The 13,173-nt window shown below is 50.2% G+C and overlaps 1 protein-coding gene across 15 annotated transcripts in view; it reads right to left on the reverse strand.

Moving 5' to 3' along the window:
* The window catches only part of CEP164 (centrosomal protein 164), a 73,926-nt gene that overhangs the window by 10,881 nt on the left and 49,872 nt on the right, over positions 1-13,173 (reverse strand). For 8 of the 15 annotated variants that reach the window (XM_064269010.1, XM_064269009.1, XM_064269008.1 and 5 more), the window contains 10 exons: positions 12,517-12,663; positions 8,379-8,588; positions 4,380-4,511; positions 4,080-4,296; positions 2,964-3,041; positions 2,609-2,740; positions 2,125-2,247; positions 863-1,006; positions 370-453; positions 157-225 (listed from right to left, as the gene is read on the reverse strand). In XM_064269010.1, the coding sequence (XP_064125080.1) occupies positions 157-225; positions 370-453; positions 863-1,006; positions 2,125-2,247; positions 2,609-2,740; positions 2,964-3,041; positions 4,080-4,296; positions 4,380-4,511; positions 8,379-8,588; positions 12,517-12,663 (1,336 nt within the window). Of the gene's footprint in view, positions 1-156; positions 226-369; positions 454-862; positions 1,007-2,124; positions 2,248-2,579; positions 2,741-2,963; positions 3,042-4,079; positions 4,297-4,379; positions 4,512-8,378; positions 8,589-12,516; positions 12,664-13,173 lie in introns of those variants that run through there. The other 7 variants (XM_064269012.1, XM_064269013.1, XM_064269011.1 and 4 more) reach the window with 7 other exon arrangements.

Below are 13,173 nucleotides of genomic sequence, written 5' to 3' on the forward strand. Positions count from 1 at the left end.
GCCAACAGAGTTTGGAATCCCAGGGCCCTGGACAGATGAGGTGAACAAAAGGTGGTGGTGTGGGGGTTGGATCAGGGAGAGGAGGAGGGAGAAAGAAAGGGAAGGAAAGGGGACGAGAAGAAGGCAAAGGAGGGAGGCCAAGGGTGGCAGACAAACCTCGCTCTCCCGAGCAACCTGCCTCTGCACAGCCAGGAGCTGCTGCTTCTCCTTGTGGGCAGTCTCCTCCTGTGGTGGGAAGGAAGGAGCAGGACGCTGTGGCTGTCTCCAGGCCTGAGGTCTGAGGGGCAAGAAGGCTGCCCTCTCCTGGGGGAGCTATGACTCCAATGTCAAGGACACCTGTAGATCCTATTCTTCACCCCACTCCCTCACCTGGACGTCCAGCTGAGCCAATCTGGCTTTGATATCTTTAGTTCTGGTTTCAAGTTCCACCTCTAAATCTTGGAGTTTCCTTTCCTGCAGAGACGCACAGGTGGAGAGAAAGGCACAAGAGTACAAAGGGTATGCGCTGACGGGGCAGCGAAGGGTTCTTGAACGCACCATACTATACCACACCACCACCTCCAGTCTAGCCTCAGGCTTCTTCCCAATTTCCCCCAGACCTCCTAGGAATGCACTGCACCCTGTTTCTCATCAGTGGGTGAAGGGAGAAGCAAAGACCCCAAGCCCAAGACCTTACTAGGTGCCGGCCTCCTCTTCTAACACTGGGGATGGTCCCTGACCCAGAAAATACAGGAGCAAAGAGGCCCAGCCTGGCAAGGGCCAATGAGAGACCCCAATCCTGAAGCTGTCCAACTCCATCCCGTTGGATAGAAATGAGCAGACCCCCCATCCCCGGCCCCAGTGTCTGCCCAGGGCCCCTCACCTGCTCCCGGTGCCGACGCCGCAAGTCCTCAAGCTGCTTGTCCTGCTCCTGCCTTGTGGTCTCCAGCTCGCGCTCGTGGGCCCTTCGCAGGCGCTCTAGCTCTCCAGTCAAGTGCCCCAGGAGCTCGGCACGCTGCTTCCGTTCCTGCCAAGACAGTGGCGCTGCCAGTGAGAAACACAGCGGCCCCCTCATGCCCCTAAAATCACAGTTCCACTTCCTGCAACCTTGGGTCAATGAGATCAGGGAGACCACCATCTCCCTGGGGCCAGCACTTGAAGGGGAAGAGGGCGTCAAGAATAGCACAGTCCTATCCCCCAGAAAACCGGCACCCCTCATCTCTGCAGTTGAAGCAGATGCTGGTCAGATGTCATGAGGAAGACCCCCTCTGGGAGCCCGACTCTATTGTTCCAATTTTTCCTCCTTAGGGGAAGAGAGGTCATTAATAAATGATGATCACTATTCTTCAGCAAGGCCATAATTGGTTTGGGTAGGAATTTGACTGAATTTCATCACAGGCCAGTTATTTCTGCCCTAGGAAAGATCGTAGGAAGAGTCTGGGCTCCCCGTCTCAGTTACTGGAGTAGTAGCCTAGATTCCCATCACAGACTCAGCTGTGGGCTCAAGTCAGCCCCTCTACCCACCCACTGGTCACCCCCAATGTGAGCAAGCAAAGCCATCTGGAGTCCACTCAGGTAACTAAAGCTTCAAGGGTTGAAGATAGTGCAGTAATATCTAAGGGTTGTATGGCTCTTGCCTGTCTATTTCTTGGTGTCCTGAAATTTCTATTAACATTGGTGGCGTGGTACTAGAATGGTTAAAATTCCAGGTTCTGGAGCCACACAGCCTGGGCTTGGCTCCTAGCTCCTCTACTTTTTAGTTGGGTGTGGCCTTGGGAAAGTTACTTAAACTCCCCAAGTCTCAGTTTCCTCACCTGCCACCCAAGTCTGTTGTGCAGACTGATGAGTTCATATGAGGAGCTTAGAAAAGCATGTCGGACACACAGTAAGAGCTCAGTACGTCAGCTATGACTGTTATTAAAAGAATCAAAGTGTACCCTGCATGATGGAGAGGAACCACCCCTTATAAGAGGGAGGCTGTTCTATTCTAATGTTTTAAAGAAAAGGCAAGAAACGACTTCACCCCTGCACAGTGCCAGAGAGGCCTCCCACAATCCCTGACCATAGCCCGTCCCCTCCTCCCTGCCTTCCTGGCCAGCTTGGGTGGGGCCCTGGGGGTGTGTGGTGGACATGTGGCCAAGTCACCTCAGCTTCATACTGCTCCCTGGTCGTTGCCAGCACTTGCTGGTGCTCCTCCTTCATCTTGTCCATTCTCCTCTCGTGCTCCCTTTCCACCTCCTGACGCTTCTCTCTCAGGAGGCCACCGAGCTGCAGGGCAAATGGCAGGGCTGCAGCATGTGGGGCTGAGGGCGGACCAGCACGTGGGGGCCCGATGCACTTGAAGATCTCACATACACATGTAACATGCATACACCTCCAAACACCCCTCCCCCAGACATACCACCATACACACATCACACATAGATGACACCAGAACATACAGCCCCAACACCCCCATACGCACAGGGTCATGGAAGTGGAGAAGTACCAGGCCTCCAGTGAACCAGAGGTTCTAATCCCCACTGGGCCATCCAGAGCAAACTGGAGGACACAGGCCAGATGGTTCGACAGGTCGTAACAGAGCCCACATGGGTACACACCAACGCCGAAGAAACAGAGCAGCATTCACCTCTTGCTCGTACTCAATCATTTGGTGAACTTTCTGATGAGTTCTCTGCTCCACCCACCCAAGGCTGTCCTGCAGCTGGGCTACCTCTTCCCGTTGAGCTTCCTCTATCTTCTTCTGGAGGCCAGAAACCACCTGAGGAGTGCCCCGTACAGGGGAGTATGATCCCCAGAGAGCACTGGAGAGCTGCCATGGGGGGACTCGCTTCCCAGGCACCCTCCGCCCTGGCCTCCAACCTCTGGAGGGAAAGGGAGGCTCCCTCCCTAGGGGCCAGGGATGGGGTGAGTTCTCCTACTGACCAGCCCTGGAGAGGGTCTTGGGGCTCTGCCTTGTGAGATCAGGGCCGACTGTATCTCACCTCCCTGTGCTTGGCCTCCAACGAGGAACGGAGCTGCTCCAGCTCAGCACTGTGCTCCCTCTCCAGCCCAGTCATGGCCTGGGGAGCAAGAAAGGGACTGTGAAGGGAGCAGGGCAGGGAAGGCTGGCCAGGTACTAAGCGAGGGGGAAGGAGGAGCCAGGAAGACCATCCCCAATCCACCTCAAGCTAAGGGACCAAGGGTGTTCCTCTGAAAGAATTCAGACCCTCAAGTCTGCTACTGGCAGGTAAACAAGAACATGAAGGCCAGAGGGGCAGGGGAGGCCAGCAAGCCTCAGGTCACTGCTTCCATCCCCCTGCCTCTGGGCTAGGCTACAGATACATGGAAGATACCCATGACTACAACAAGACCCAAGGTAGGGGGGGCTGGAGGTTTCAGCTCAATTTCTTCAAGCACTTGCGGTGCACTCAGGTTTTCTCTGTGATTTGCTGTGTTGTTCCCTGTCTGATACCTGCAGCATCGAAGAAAACCTCCACCCCTCACCAAAAATGAGGAAGTTCTATGTGCCCTGATTTATTTCGGCATCTGACCTGGCGACAGCCATCTGATTAGAGGGAGAGCGGGTAAGGGCAAAGTAGAAAAAACTCTTCTAAGTGGGCTAACCTCTCACTCTAAGACGGAAAAGAGAAGGGAGGAGATGAAAGGTCATCTCAGCTGCCCCTCAGGGACAGGGCAGGATAGAGCACCTATGTCTCGAGACCTCTAATCTGGTTTAAGTTCTCTCAGTTGTGAAATCTTCCCAAATCCACAGGACACCTCTCCTCAAACCTCTAATGACTTCACTGCCACAGGCCACACCAGTGACTGCTGCCACCCCAGACCAGCCTTGGAAGGGACTCTCTGCCCCCTGCGGCGTCCTCCGCTCTGCCGTGGGGACCAGGGCTGGCAACTCCCTGAGACAAGTCAGGTCCATGTGGAGTAACGGGCCCAGACAGTCAGCTCACTGTCTCCTGTGCCTGTCTGTGCATGACACCCATTCCCTGCCTGGCTCTCAACCCACACACCCAAGGCTGACCCAGCCTCTTCCATGGCACACAGTCCCTGCCCAGGCAGCCCAGAGACATGGCAGAGTGTGAGGTCCCACTCAACTTGCTTACTTCTTTCTTCTCCTCTTCCAGTTGCTCCCTCAGCTGCTGCAGAGCCCTCTCTTTCTCAGCAATCAGGGCAGCCCGCTGTCTTGTCTCCAAAGCCTCCATCTCCTCCTTGAGTTGTTCTAGCATTTCCCTGTTCTTCTGTTCTAAGCTGGCCCTCTCCGCCTTCTGTAGAGACTCCAACTCTTCTCTCAGCCTCTGCAGGGAAGCCTCTTGCTCGGCCCTGGGAAGACAGAATGGGAGGGGTGGGCCTGTGCACTCGGGGGTCAACCCCCCAGGCCTGGGCAGCTCACAGGGCACCCTTACCTCATTTGATCTCCATCTGCTTTTGCACTGGACTGGACCTGGGCTCGGAGCCGGGATAGCTTCTGGCTTTCCTCTTCTCTCAACCAAGCCTCCTCCTCCTCAGTGGCTTTCTGCAGCTGCTTCTTCAGGGAACTGAGAAGTAAAGGAGAGGCATCTTCCTCTCCTAGTCACAGTCCCTGGTTCTCACCCTCTCAGCCCTATAGCCTGTCTATGAAGCTTCTTCAATCGTAAAGATGGGCCTCACCTCAGCCTCTGGGTCCATGCTGCCTCTCTGTCATAACCCCCGATGGTAAAGAAGGGGTCATGAACTCCACCTGTACCTTTTGCCACAGGAAGCAAATTGCAGGCTGCTTGACCCCAGAAAAGCATTTCTTCCAAAGGCTCCCCTCTGCCTACAGGTTCACCTAAGCATGGCAACCATTCAAGGACTGACACTATCTGACCCCAGCCTGACTCTGGTTCTGTATGTTTCCACTCCCCACCCAACAGACTTCGCTCAAGCCACATCAGATGAGCTTCTGTCTCCAAATCCCACACTCTTCCATGCCTCTTGACCTCTGTTCATGTTGGTCCCTCTGCTAGAATCCCTCTTCTACCTGATGAAATACGCATTCATTATTCAACACCCAACTCAAATGCCACCTCCTCTCTAGAAGTCTCTCCAATCCCTCCAGGTTAGTCAATTAGCCTTTCCTTTCCCATCACACTTACATGTGGCTTGTCTCATACTGCTCTGTACCAAACAATACACTGCATCATAGTTAATTTTGTTTATGTCTGTTGTCCTTGCAAGTCTGAGAGCTTCTCCAGAGAGAGAATCTTGTCTTATAACATGCCATTTCCCAGGTGCTAAGCAAACTAACTGACATCAAGTAAGTGCTCAATAAATGTTTGTTGAATTTGAATGGTATCACCCAGCCCTAAACTATAAGCAGCCTTGATTCTACATAAGTGGTTTCTTATCTATGTTGTTGCTGTTAGGTACCATCAAGTCAATTTTGACTCAGCAATCCCATGGGGTTTTCTAGGCTATAATTTTTATGGGTGCAGACTGCCAGATCTTTCTCCTGTGGGAGCTGCTGGGTGGGTTCAAACCGCCAACCTTTCAGTTAGCAGCCAAGCACTTAACCGTTGCACCACCAGCAAAAGTGACCATCTCGCCCCACAACAACCCACTGCTTACACAAACCATTGTTCTTTTCAGCTAACTCCTTACACAGCCCCACACCACCAAGAGGTGTGCACTGCCCCCTCAAGGAACTCATGCCTAACACAAATATGATTAGGAGGGCAATTTCTTTGAAAAGTATGATATAAAAATAATTCTCTACTGCTCTTAGAAGTTCTGTCCAAGAGAACAAGATTTAGTCTTGAGTTAAACCGCTAAGTAAATGAAGTACGTTAACACCCTTTTGTAGCACTTTTCCCATCCTTGGGCTGTGACAGAGATTGCCTATTACCTTCTCAATATCCAGTCTCCCTTTTCTCCTTAATAAAAGAACCCTGGTTTTATTCTGTTGGATAAATAGGCCCAGCTAAGAGACTACATTTCCAAGTCTCCTTTGCAATTAGAGGTTATCAGTGAGATATGAGCAGAAGTTACTGGGTAATATTTCCAGGAAAACTCCTTTATGAGAGACTGACTGAGCTGGAGGGTACCTCTCTTTTGTACTCTACCCCTATTCTTCCTGCCTGGAGATAGACACAATGGCTGGGGTTCCAGCAGCTATACTGGACCATAAAGAAAACCTGAGAGTGAAAGCCAGCATTAAAGATGGCAGAGCAGAAAGATTAAAGGAGAACGGGTCCCTGATGACTCTGTGTAGCCACTATACCAGCCCCAGACTGCCTTTTTCTTTAACAGAAATAAACTTCTAACTTTTTTTACACATACATACATACATACATACAATCATATCACTCAGGCCTAGCCCAGGTTTAAGTGGCTTGTCTAAGGCCAACTACGCAAAGAGTTGGAGCTCAAGTAGAAGGTTCTAGCTCCTAGTCAAGAGCACCTCACACTGTATAATGTGGTCCCTGCAATCTACAGGATTCTAACAGGACAGTGACTCCCAGCAGAGCTCCTTCCTTAGAGGATAATGAAATGGTTAATAAAACAGGCTTCACAGTCATCTAAGATTCAGCTACTGGTCTCAGCTTGTCCAGAGCAAAAGAAGAAAACCAAAGACTGAAAGATGAAACTAGTCTACGGGATTAACAGTCTATATGAACCACAGCCTTATCTACCCTGAGACCTGAAGAACTAGATAGTGCCCAACTACTACTATTGACCATTCTGACCAATGCCACAATAGATGGACCCTGATAGAATGAGAGAAAAATATGGAAGAGAACCTCAAATTCCTCAAAAAAAAAAAAAAAGACTCACTGGACTAGTTGAGATTGGAAGACTCTCTGAGACTACTGCCCTGTGATACTCTTTAAAGCCTTGAACCAAAACTAGCCTGTGTGGTCACCTTTTAGCTAAATAACAGATGAGCTTACAAAATAAAGAATAACACCCGTGAGGACTGAGCTCTTTTAAAAAATCATCTATATGAGACCAAACGGTCAACAACAGCTTTAAAACAAAGACAAGAATGTAAGGGGACAGGGAAACTAGAGTAACAACCAGAACGGAAATATTGAGAACGTTCACGCGTTGTAAAGAATGTAACCAACGTCACTGAACAATTTGTATAGAAATGGTTGAATAAGAACCTAAACTGCTGTGTAAACCTTCACTGAAAACACAAGAAAATATTATTTAAAAAAGAAAATGGGCTCCAGAGACAAACCGCCTGGGTTAATGCTGGCTATTTCTTATTAGCTACGACACCTTAGACAAGTTACTTAACCTTCCTGTGCTTAGTTTCTTTGTCTATATCGTACCAAAAAAAAAAACCAAACCCACTGCCGTCAAGTTGATTTCGACTCATAGCGACCCTACAGGACAGAGTAGAACTGCCCCGTCGAGTTTCCAAGGAGCACCTGGCAGATTCAAACTGCCGACCTTTTGGTTAGCAGCCATAGCACTTATCACTACACCACCAGGGTTTCCGTCTATAGATTCTATAAAATGGGGCTAATAATAATACCCCAAAGAGTTGTTCTGAGGACTAAACAAATTAATATATATAAAGCCCATGGATCAGTGTAATCTCTCAAAAAAATGTTATTTATTCCCATTACTCCAAACCTATTGCCGTCAAGTCGATTATGACTCATAGTGACCCTCTAGGACACCTCCCTCCCTCGAAGCAACTGGTGGGTTCAAGCTGCCAACCTTTTGGTTAGCAGCCGAGCACTTTACCACTGCACTCCCAGGGCTCCTTTAAAGTGTTAAAAAGTAAAGATGTCACTTTGAGGACTAAGGCATGCCTGACTTAAGCCATGGTATCTTCAATCACCTCCTATGCACGCGAAAGCTGGACAATGAGAAGGGAAGACCAAAGAAGAATCCACGTCTCTGAATCACGTGTCGGCAAAGAATAATGAATATACCATGGTCTGCCAGAGAATGAACAAATCTGTCTTGGAAGAAGTACAGTCAGAATGCTCCTTAGAAGTCTCACATACTTTGTACATGTTATCAGGAGGGACCAGTCCCTGGAAAAGGACATCATGCTTGGTAAAGTAGAGGATCAGTGAAAAAGAGGAAGACCCGCAACAAGGGCCTGACGCAGTGGCTGCAACCATGGGCTCGAATACAGCAGTGATTGTGAGGATGGTGTAGGACTGGGTAGTGTTCCGTTCTGTTGTACACAGGGTCACTATGAGTCGGAACCAACTTGATGGCACCTAACAACTCCCATTACTATTATGCCTCCCAAGTCCCTCCCGAAACACAGACGTGCACGCACTCTTGCCAGATATCTCATTCCGGCACTCGGTGGGGTCATGGGCCACACAGCGGTCTCCAGGGCAGGAGGAGGGTGTCCCTCACTCTCTCATGTGACTGAGACCCCGGGGGAGCTTGCTTAAGGGGAGGAGCAGGACCTGAGAGACTTCTCCTTCTGCTGGTGAAGCTGGAGGATCTCCTCTTCCTCCTCCTGCCGCAGCTTCTCCTGCAGCTGCTGGATCTTCTCTTGCCTCAATTCCAGTAACCGCTTCTGGTCTTGCTTGAGCTCTTGTGCCACTGCCTCTTCCATGGTCTTTAAAGCAGCCTCTGAGAGCTCCTTTGTGGGAGCCGCAGGCTCTGTGGACCACCTTCCAAGGGTAGAAAACAGTGTAGCACTGCAGTTTTAATACCCACCCACCTTTCAGCACCAGGTGTTTGTATAGATAGAGAACATCGAGTGTGGAATGCTAATGGGGGCTCTACAGTCAGGGGGCACATATGCAAGTCAGCTCACCAAGGGCGGGCAGGAAGTCCGCTCCTCTTATATGTTCCTAAGGACAAGTCCCACTGTAGTTGCCTAAGGCCTCCAGAGGCTAGGGAGAAGGGTGGCCCATCCTAGGCTCTGAGAAGACCTGGTAGGTTGTGGCCTGAGGTCAAATCCTGGAAGCTGTGGCTCAAGATCTGACAGCAGCAAGGGGAAAATCAAGTTCTGTCCCTAGTGGATTCTTCCCCCAAACAGCTCACGGCCCTGTTTCCATCTCCTCACTAGGGCTCTGCCTGATTCTTGAGCCTCATGCTAGCAATTTGGGAATAGTACCCGAAGGCTGCTCTCGCCCTCCCAAACTGAACAGAGGCAATTCACATGAGCCAGTGAGAGAAGCAGCAGCTTGTCTCCCAGCACGGAGACCAACAATACTCCATGCAGTCCCTGCACTTTCCTGCCTGTGGTCCAGGCATAGGAAGCTCTTCTCGCACACTGCCAAGGCAGCCAGGCAGGACACCCTTCCCTAAGGCAAAGGGAGCAGCAAGAGCTGAGCAGGAGGGCCATGGTTCCAGATCTCCCAATCACAGCGCATTCTCATCCTCTACAGCAGATTCAATATTTGGAAATGAGTTAGAGAAACTCAGACCTAACCTGGGTTCAATAGGGTGGGAGGTAAGATAAGGAACAATGGTTTTGGTTAAAGATATGTCTATGAAGTAACGAAGGCCGTTATATTACTTCTATTCTGGTAAAGAACTACCCAAAGAAAAACGCGGAGAACATTCTGAGTAATGAAAGCATGAGCAGGATCAAGTAACGTCCCAAAATTACTTTCCTAAAGGCCAGTCCATGTTTGTACTTCCAAGTCCCTAAATCCTGTGAGAAGACGGTCTCAGCACACAATCCTCGCCCTTCTCACACAGTGGCTCAGGTGACCTCAGCAGGAATGGGTGGGCGTGGCCCAAATCAGAGGAGGGGGGCAAGAGTCACACAGGAGTGGCCAGTCCTCCCTGCTGAGGACTCAATCCATTCTCCTTCCAGCTCCAGATCCACAGCAGATGGCAGGCAGCGAGCAGGATCAGAGCAGAACAAGAGAAGAAAGCGAACGCTAAGGAATTTCATGTCAGCCCGAAGCCAGAGAGAGAAGGAAGACAAATATGGCAGCTGGCTTCTCCGAAAGGCCATTAAGACCTTCCCTTCCCTCTTACCTGAAATCATGGCTTAGACCTGAGATGATCTTAATTAAGCTTTGCATTCAATTCTTTACTGCTCCCACCTCCTCCCTCGTTTCAAACGTCTTCCTCTCAGCCTCCCGACACAGTCCAACTGATGCAGATATAAGAGATGCTGCTGCCACCTCATCTGAGAATCCTGCCCTCAGAGACGGCCTCCCCCCGCAGCTCTCCGCCTCATCAACCCTCCAACTCATTTCCAGCCTTGGCTGAAAACATCTTTTTTCCCTGAGATGGTACCTTTTAATGTCTTTCTTCTCTGTGGGCTGTGTAGCTATGTGGAGCCCCAGGGACAGATGCTGCAGAGATGGGCATCAGCTCCATGGCAGTGTGCACCCAGGCTACATGCACCAGCGAGTGTGCTTGCACACCTGGCACGCAGGCACGTGGGGCTGCTTTCAGTGAGCCTCTTCTCCCACCCCCAGATTTAAAGATCTAGTATCTCCAACTCCCAGCTTAGATTCAAAGCAGTAAACAGCGTCCCTGAAAGATCTATGAGACAATTGGGAAGTCAAAGACACGAGAGAAAGAGACAGGTCTAATTTCTAGGCCAACTCCTCAGGTATCAGCATCAACAAGACCCAGTTTCCAACAGTTAATGGCAAAACGGAGGTTCCATTTCAGGTTGGCCACAAAGCAGCTGCCAGGCTTGTAAAGGAAGGCAAAGAGGGGTGGAGGGTAGGGAAGGAGGAAAGGAAGGCTGAGGGAGGGGGAAACAGTACCCCAGGAAAATGTTGAAATGAGTATACTACCACAGAAAGAATCCATGAAAATCTCGGTTAGAATCAAAGAGAACTTATCTCCTCTCATATTCAGCCCAGTTGTTTTAATTCATTTCCCTTCCATAAACACCTCAGGGAAGACGCTGGGATGACAAAGGGGAGGAGACTCCTGTTTCCCAGCCCTAGGCATTCTGGCTACACAGCACTGTGGCAGTGGTGGCTACTCTCTGGCTTGCTCACAGCTCCTAACCCTTTTGGATTCAGCTTGACTACAGCTTTGGAGGCTGACAGACACAGAGCTACTCTCCACAAAACTCAGAAAACCAATCAATTCCTTGTGTAGCTATGAAGATTAATAACACGAAAGTTATGGGGCCTGAAAAAGCTCAGGAAAGGAGCAGAAGGCATCTCCTGAGGGCTGTGTGTAAATTTAAACTTCATGGCCAAGTGAAGTGTCTCTGAGACCCCAGCAGGGGCAGCCTCACTAAAAAAAAAAAAAACTGGGATTGGATAATAAACACAAAGTAAGGGGATTTTTTTTTTTTTTTAAGGGGATTAACTTGCCAAGGCAGCCAGGGAGGAGCTGAAGGAGCCTGGTTCCCAGTCTGAGCCTCACTGCCCAGCCCCCCACCATCCCCCAGAGGTCCCAGGAAGATGCCTCTTTGACCTCCGGCCAGGTCTTCCTCTCTTGACCCGCACTCGCCTCTTGTCCTTATAGAAAGCACCCTGATATGGCTGTCCATAGGCACCAGGAAAGGAAAGCCATGTAATTCCTCGGGGTCACAGCTTTCATTATAGGATATCACCATCTGAAAAATGACGCTAGCCCTTCCCTACACTAACTCCTGCCGTGTTATAAGGAAGGCATGAGATCATGAGCTCATATGGCCTGCCAGTTCTAGGTAACACTTACTGTATCTGCTCAAGGGTCAGCCCCAAATCCTGAGGGCTCTTAATCCCTTTGTACCTGCTCAGTTCAAACCATGACACCCGTTCTCCATATAAAGAAAAGGAACAACAGCTGCAGACTAAAAGCCGGAAGTCCAGGGCTCTACTGAGTAGAGTCTAGTCCTAATTCTGCAACTGACTGACCATGTGACCTTGGACAAACCTCTTCACCTCTCTGAGCCTCAGTTTCCTCATCTGTAAAAGGGGTGAGAGGGGGAGGGTGAGAATAGGAGGAGAGGAGGAGAAAAACTAAGTCATTTCTAAATTTTAGAAACAACATAGATGAGTCTGAAAAACCTATTAAGCAAGAGAACCCACGTACAAAAGATTTCTATACTGTATAATTCCATTTACAGGAAGTTCAAGAGCTCGAAAAGCTATGGGATAGAAGACAGAATAGTGGTGATCTGGGGTGGGGATGTACTGAGAGAGAAGGGGCATGAAGAAACTTTCTAAAGGGATGGAAATGTTCTATATCTAATCTGGGTGTTTGTTACATTGTGTGCAACATATTAAAACTCACTGACTCGTGCAATTCAGATTTATGTACTTTAGCATATATAAATTATAAAAAAAAAGTTTTTAACAAAAAATATTATGCCTAGTAGAGGGGGAAGATGATTGACCACATTTCTGCCAATGAGCCAGGAGGTTGCCCCTCACCTCCACCCTCACACCCAGGCCCTGACAAGGAGCCAGAGGACCTACGCTAACCCATATGAGGCTCAGTGATGGCGGCTGGGGCTCTCAAGGCTGCGTCCAGAGCACTGAGGGCACACCAATGTCCCTCTACACTCCACCCGCTGGGCCAGAACCAGAGCAACCCTCCCTGCCACCCAAGAGTACACAAGCACTTAGACCATCCAAACACACAGAGGACAGGGGCGGACACATCAAAATGGGCCCTTACACCTCTGCAGAGACTGGCGGGGTGGGGCTGACCGCCACCTGCTCCTCGGGCTCCTCAGCCTCTTCCTCCCCAGGACCCAGCTCCTCGGCCTGGGAGCGCTGCTCCATGCCCCTCTCGTGGGTGGCAGGTAGGCTTGGGACCTGCTCTCTTGATAGCAATAAGGAAGCAACTGTGTTAAAGCCATTGGAAAGAGGAGCAGCCCAAGGGTCACCCCATTCGGGATCAAATGAACTGTGATGGGGACAAGAGAGACAGCCCCAACAAAGTTTCCCCACCTCAGTCTCAAGCCTCACTCTCCCCTCCCTGCCTCTTCCCCAGCTGTTAACACTGAAGACCAGAGACTCACATCCCACCTGGGAAGCAGAATGGTTATGGCACCCAAGGAGAAGCTCTATACACAGCTGCTACCCAACAGATGCTGCTGACTGGACATCACTGCCGCTCACCTCACCCCAGGGACTCATTCCAACCAGAGGGATCCTAAGACCAGCATCGTTCTCTTGCCAGGGGAATGACTAGCAAATGCATACTAGGCTCTGGACCAGGCTGGACACAAAGGTTCTCTCAGCTAGCCTCAGGTAAGGGGCTCTGTATCCCTATACCCCTGGGGCCTAGTATACAACAGGGTTCCATATGGGTTAATGAATGACTGGACAA

Source organism: Loxodonta africana, chromosome 15, assembly GCF_030014295.1.
Source record: "Loxodonta africana isolate mLoxAfr1 chromosome 15, mLoxAfr1.hap2, whole genome shotgun sequence".
In the NCBI taxonomy this organism is placed as follows: Eukaryota; Metazoa; Chordata; class Mammalia; order Proboscidea; family Elephantidae; genus Loxodonta; species Loxodonta africana.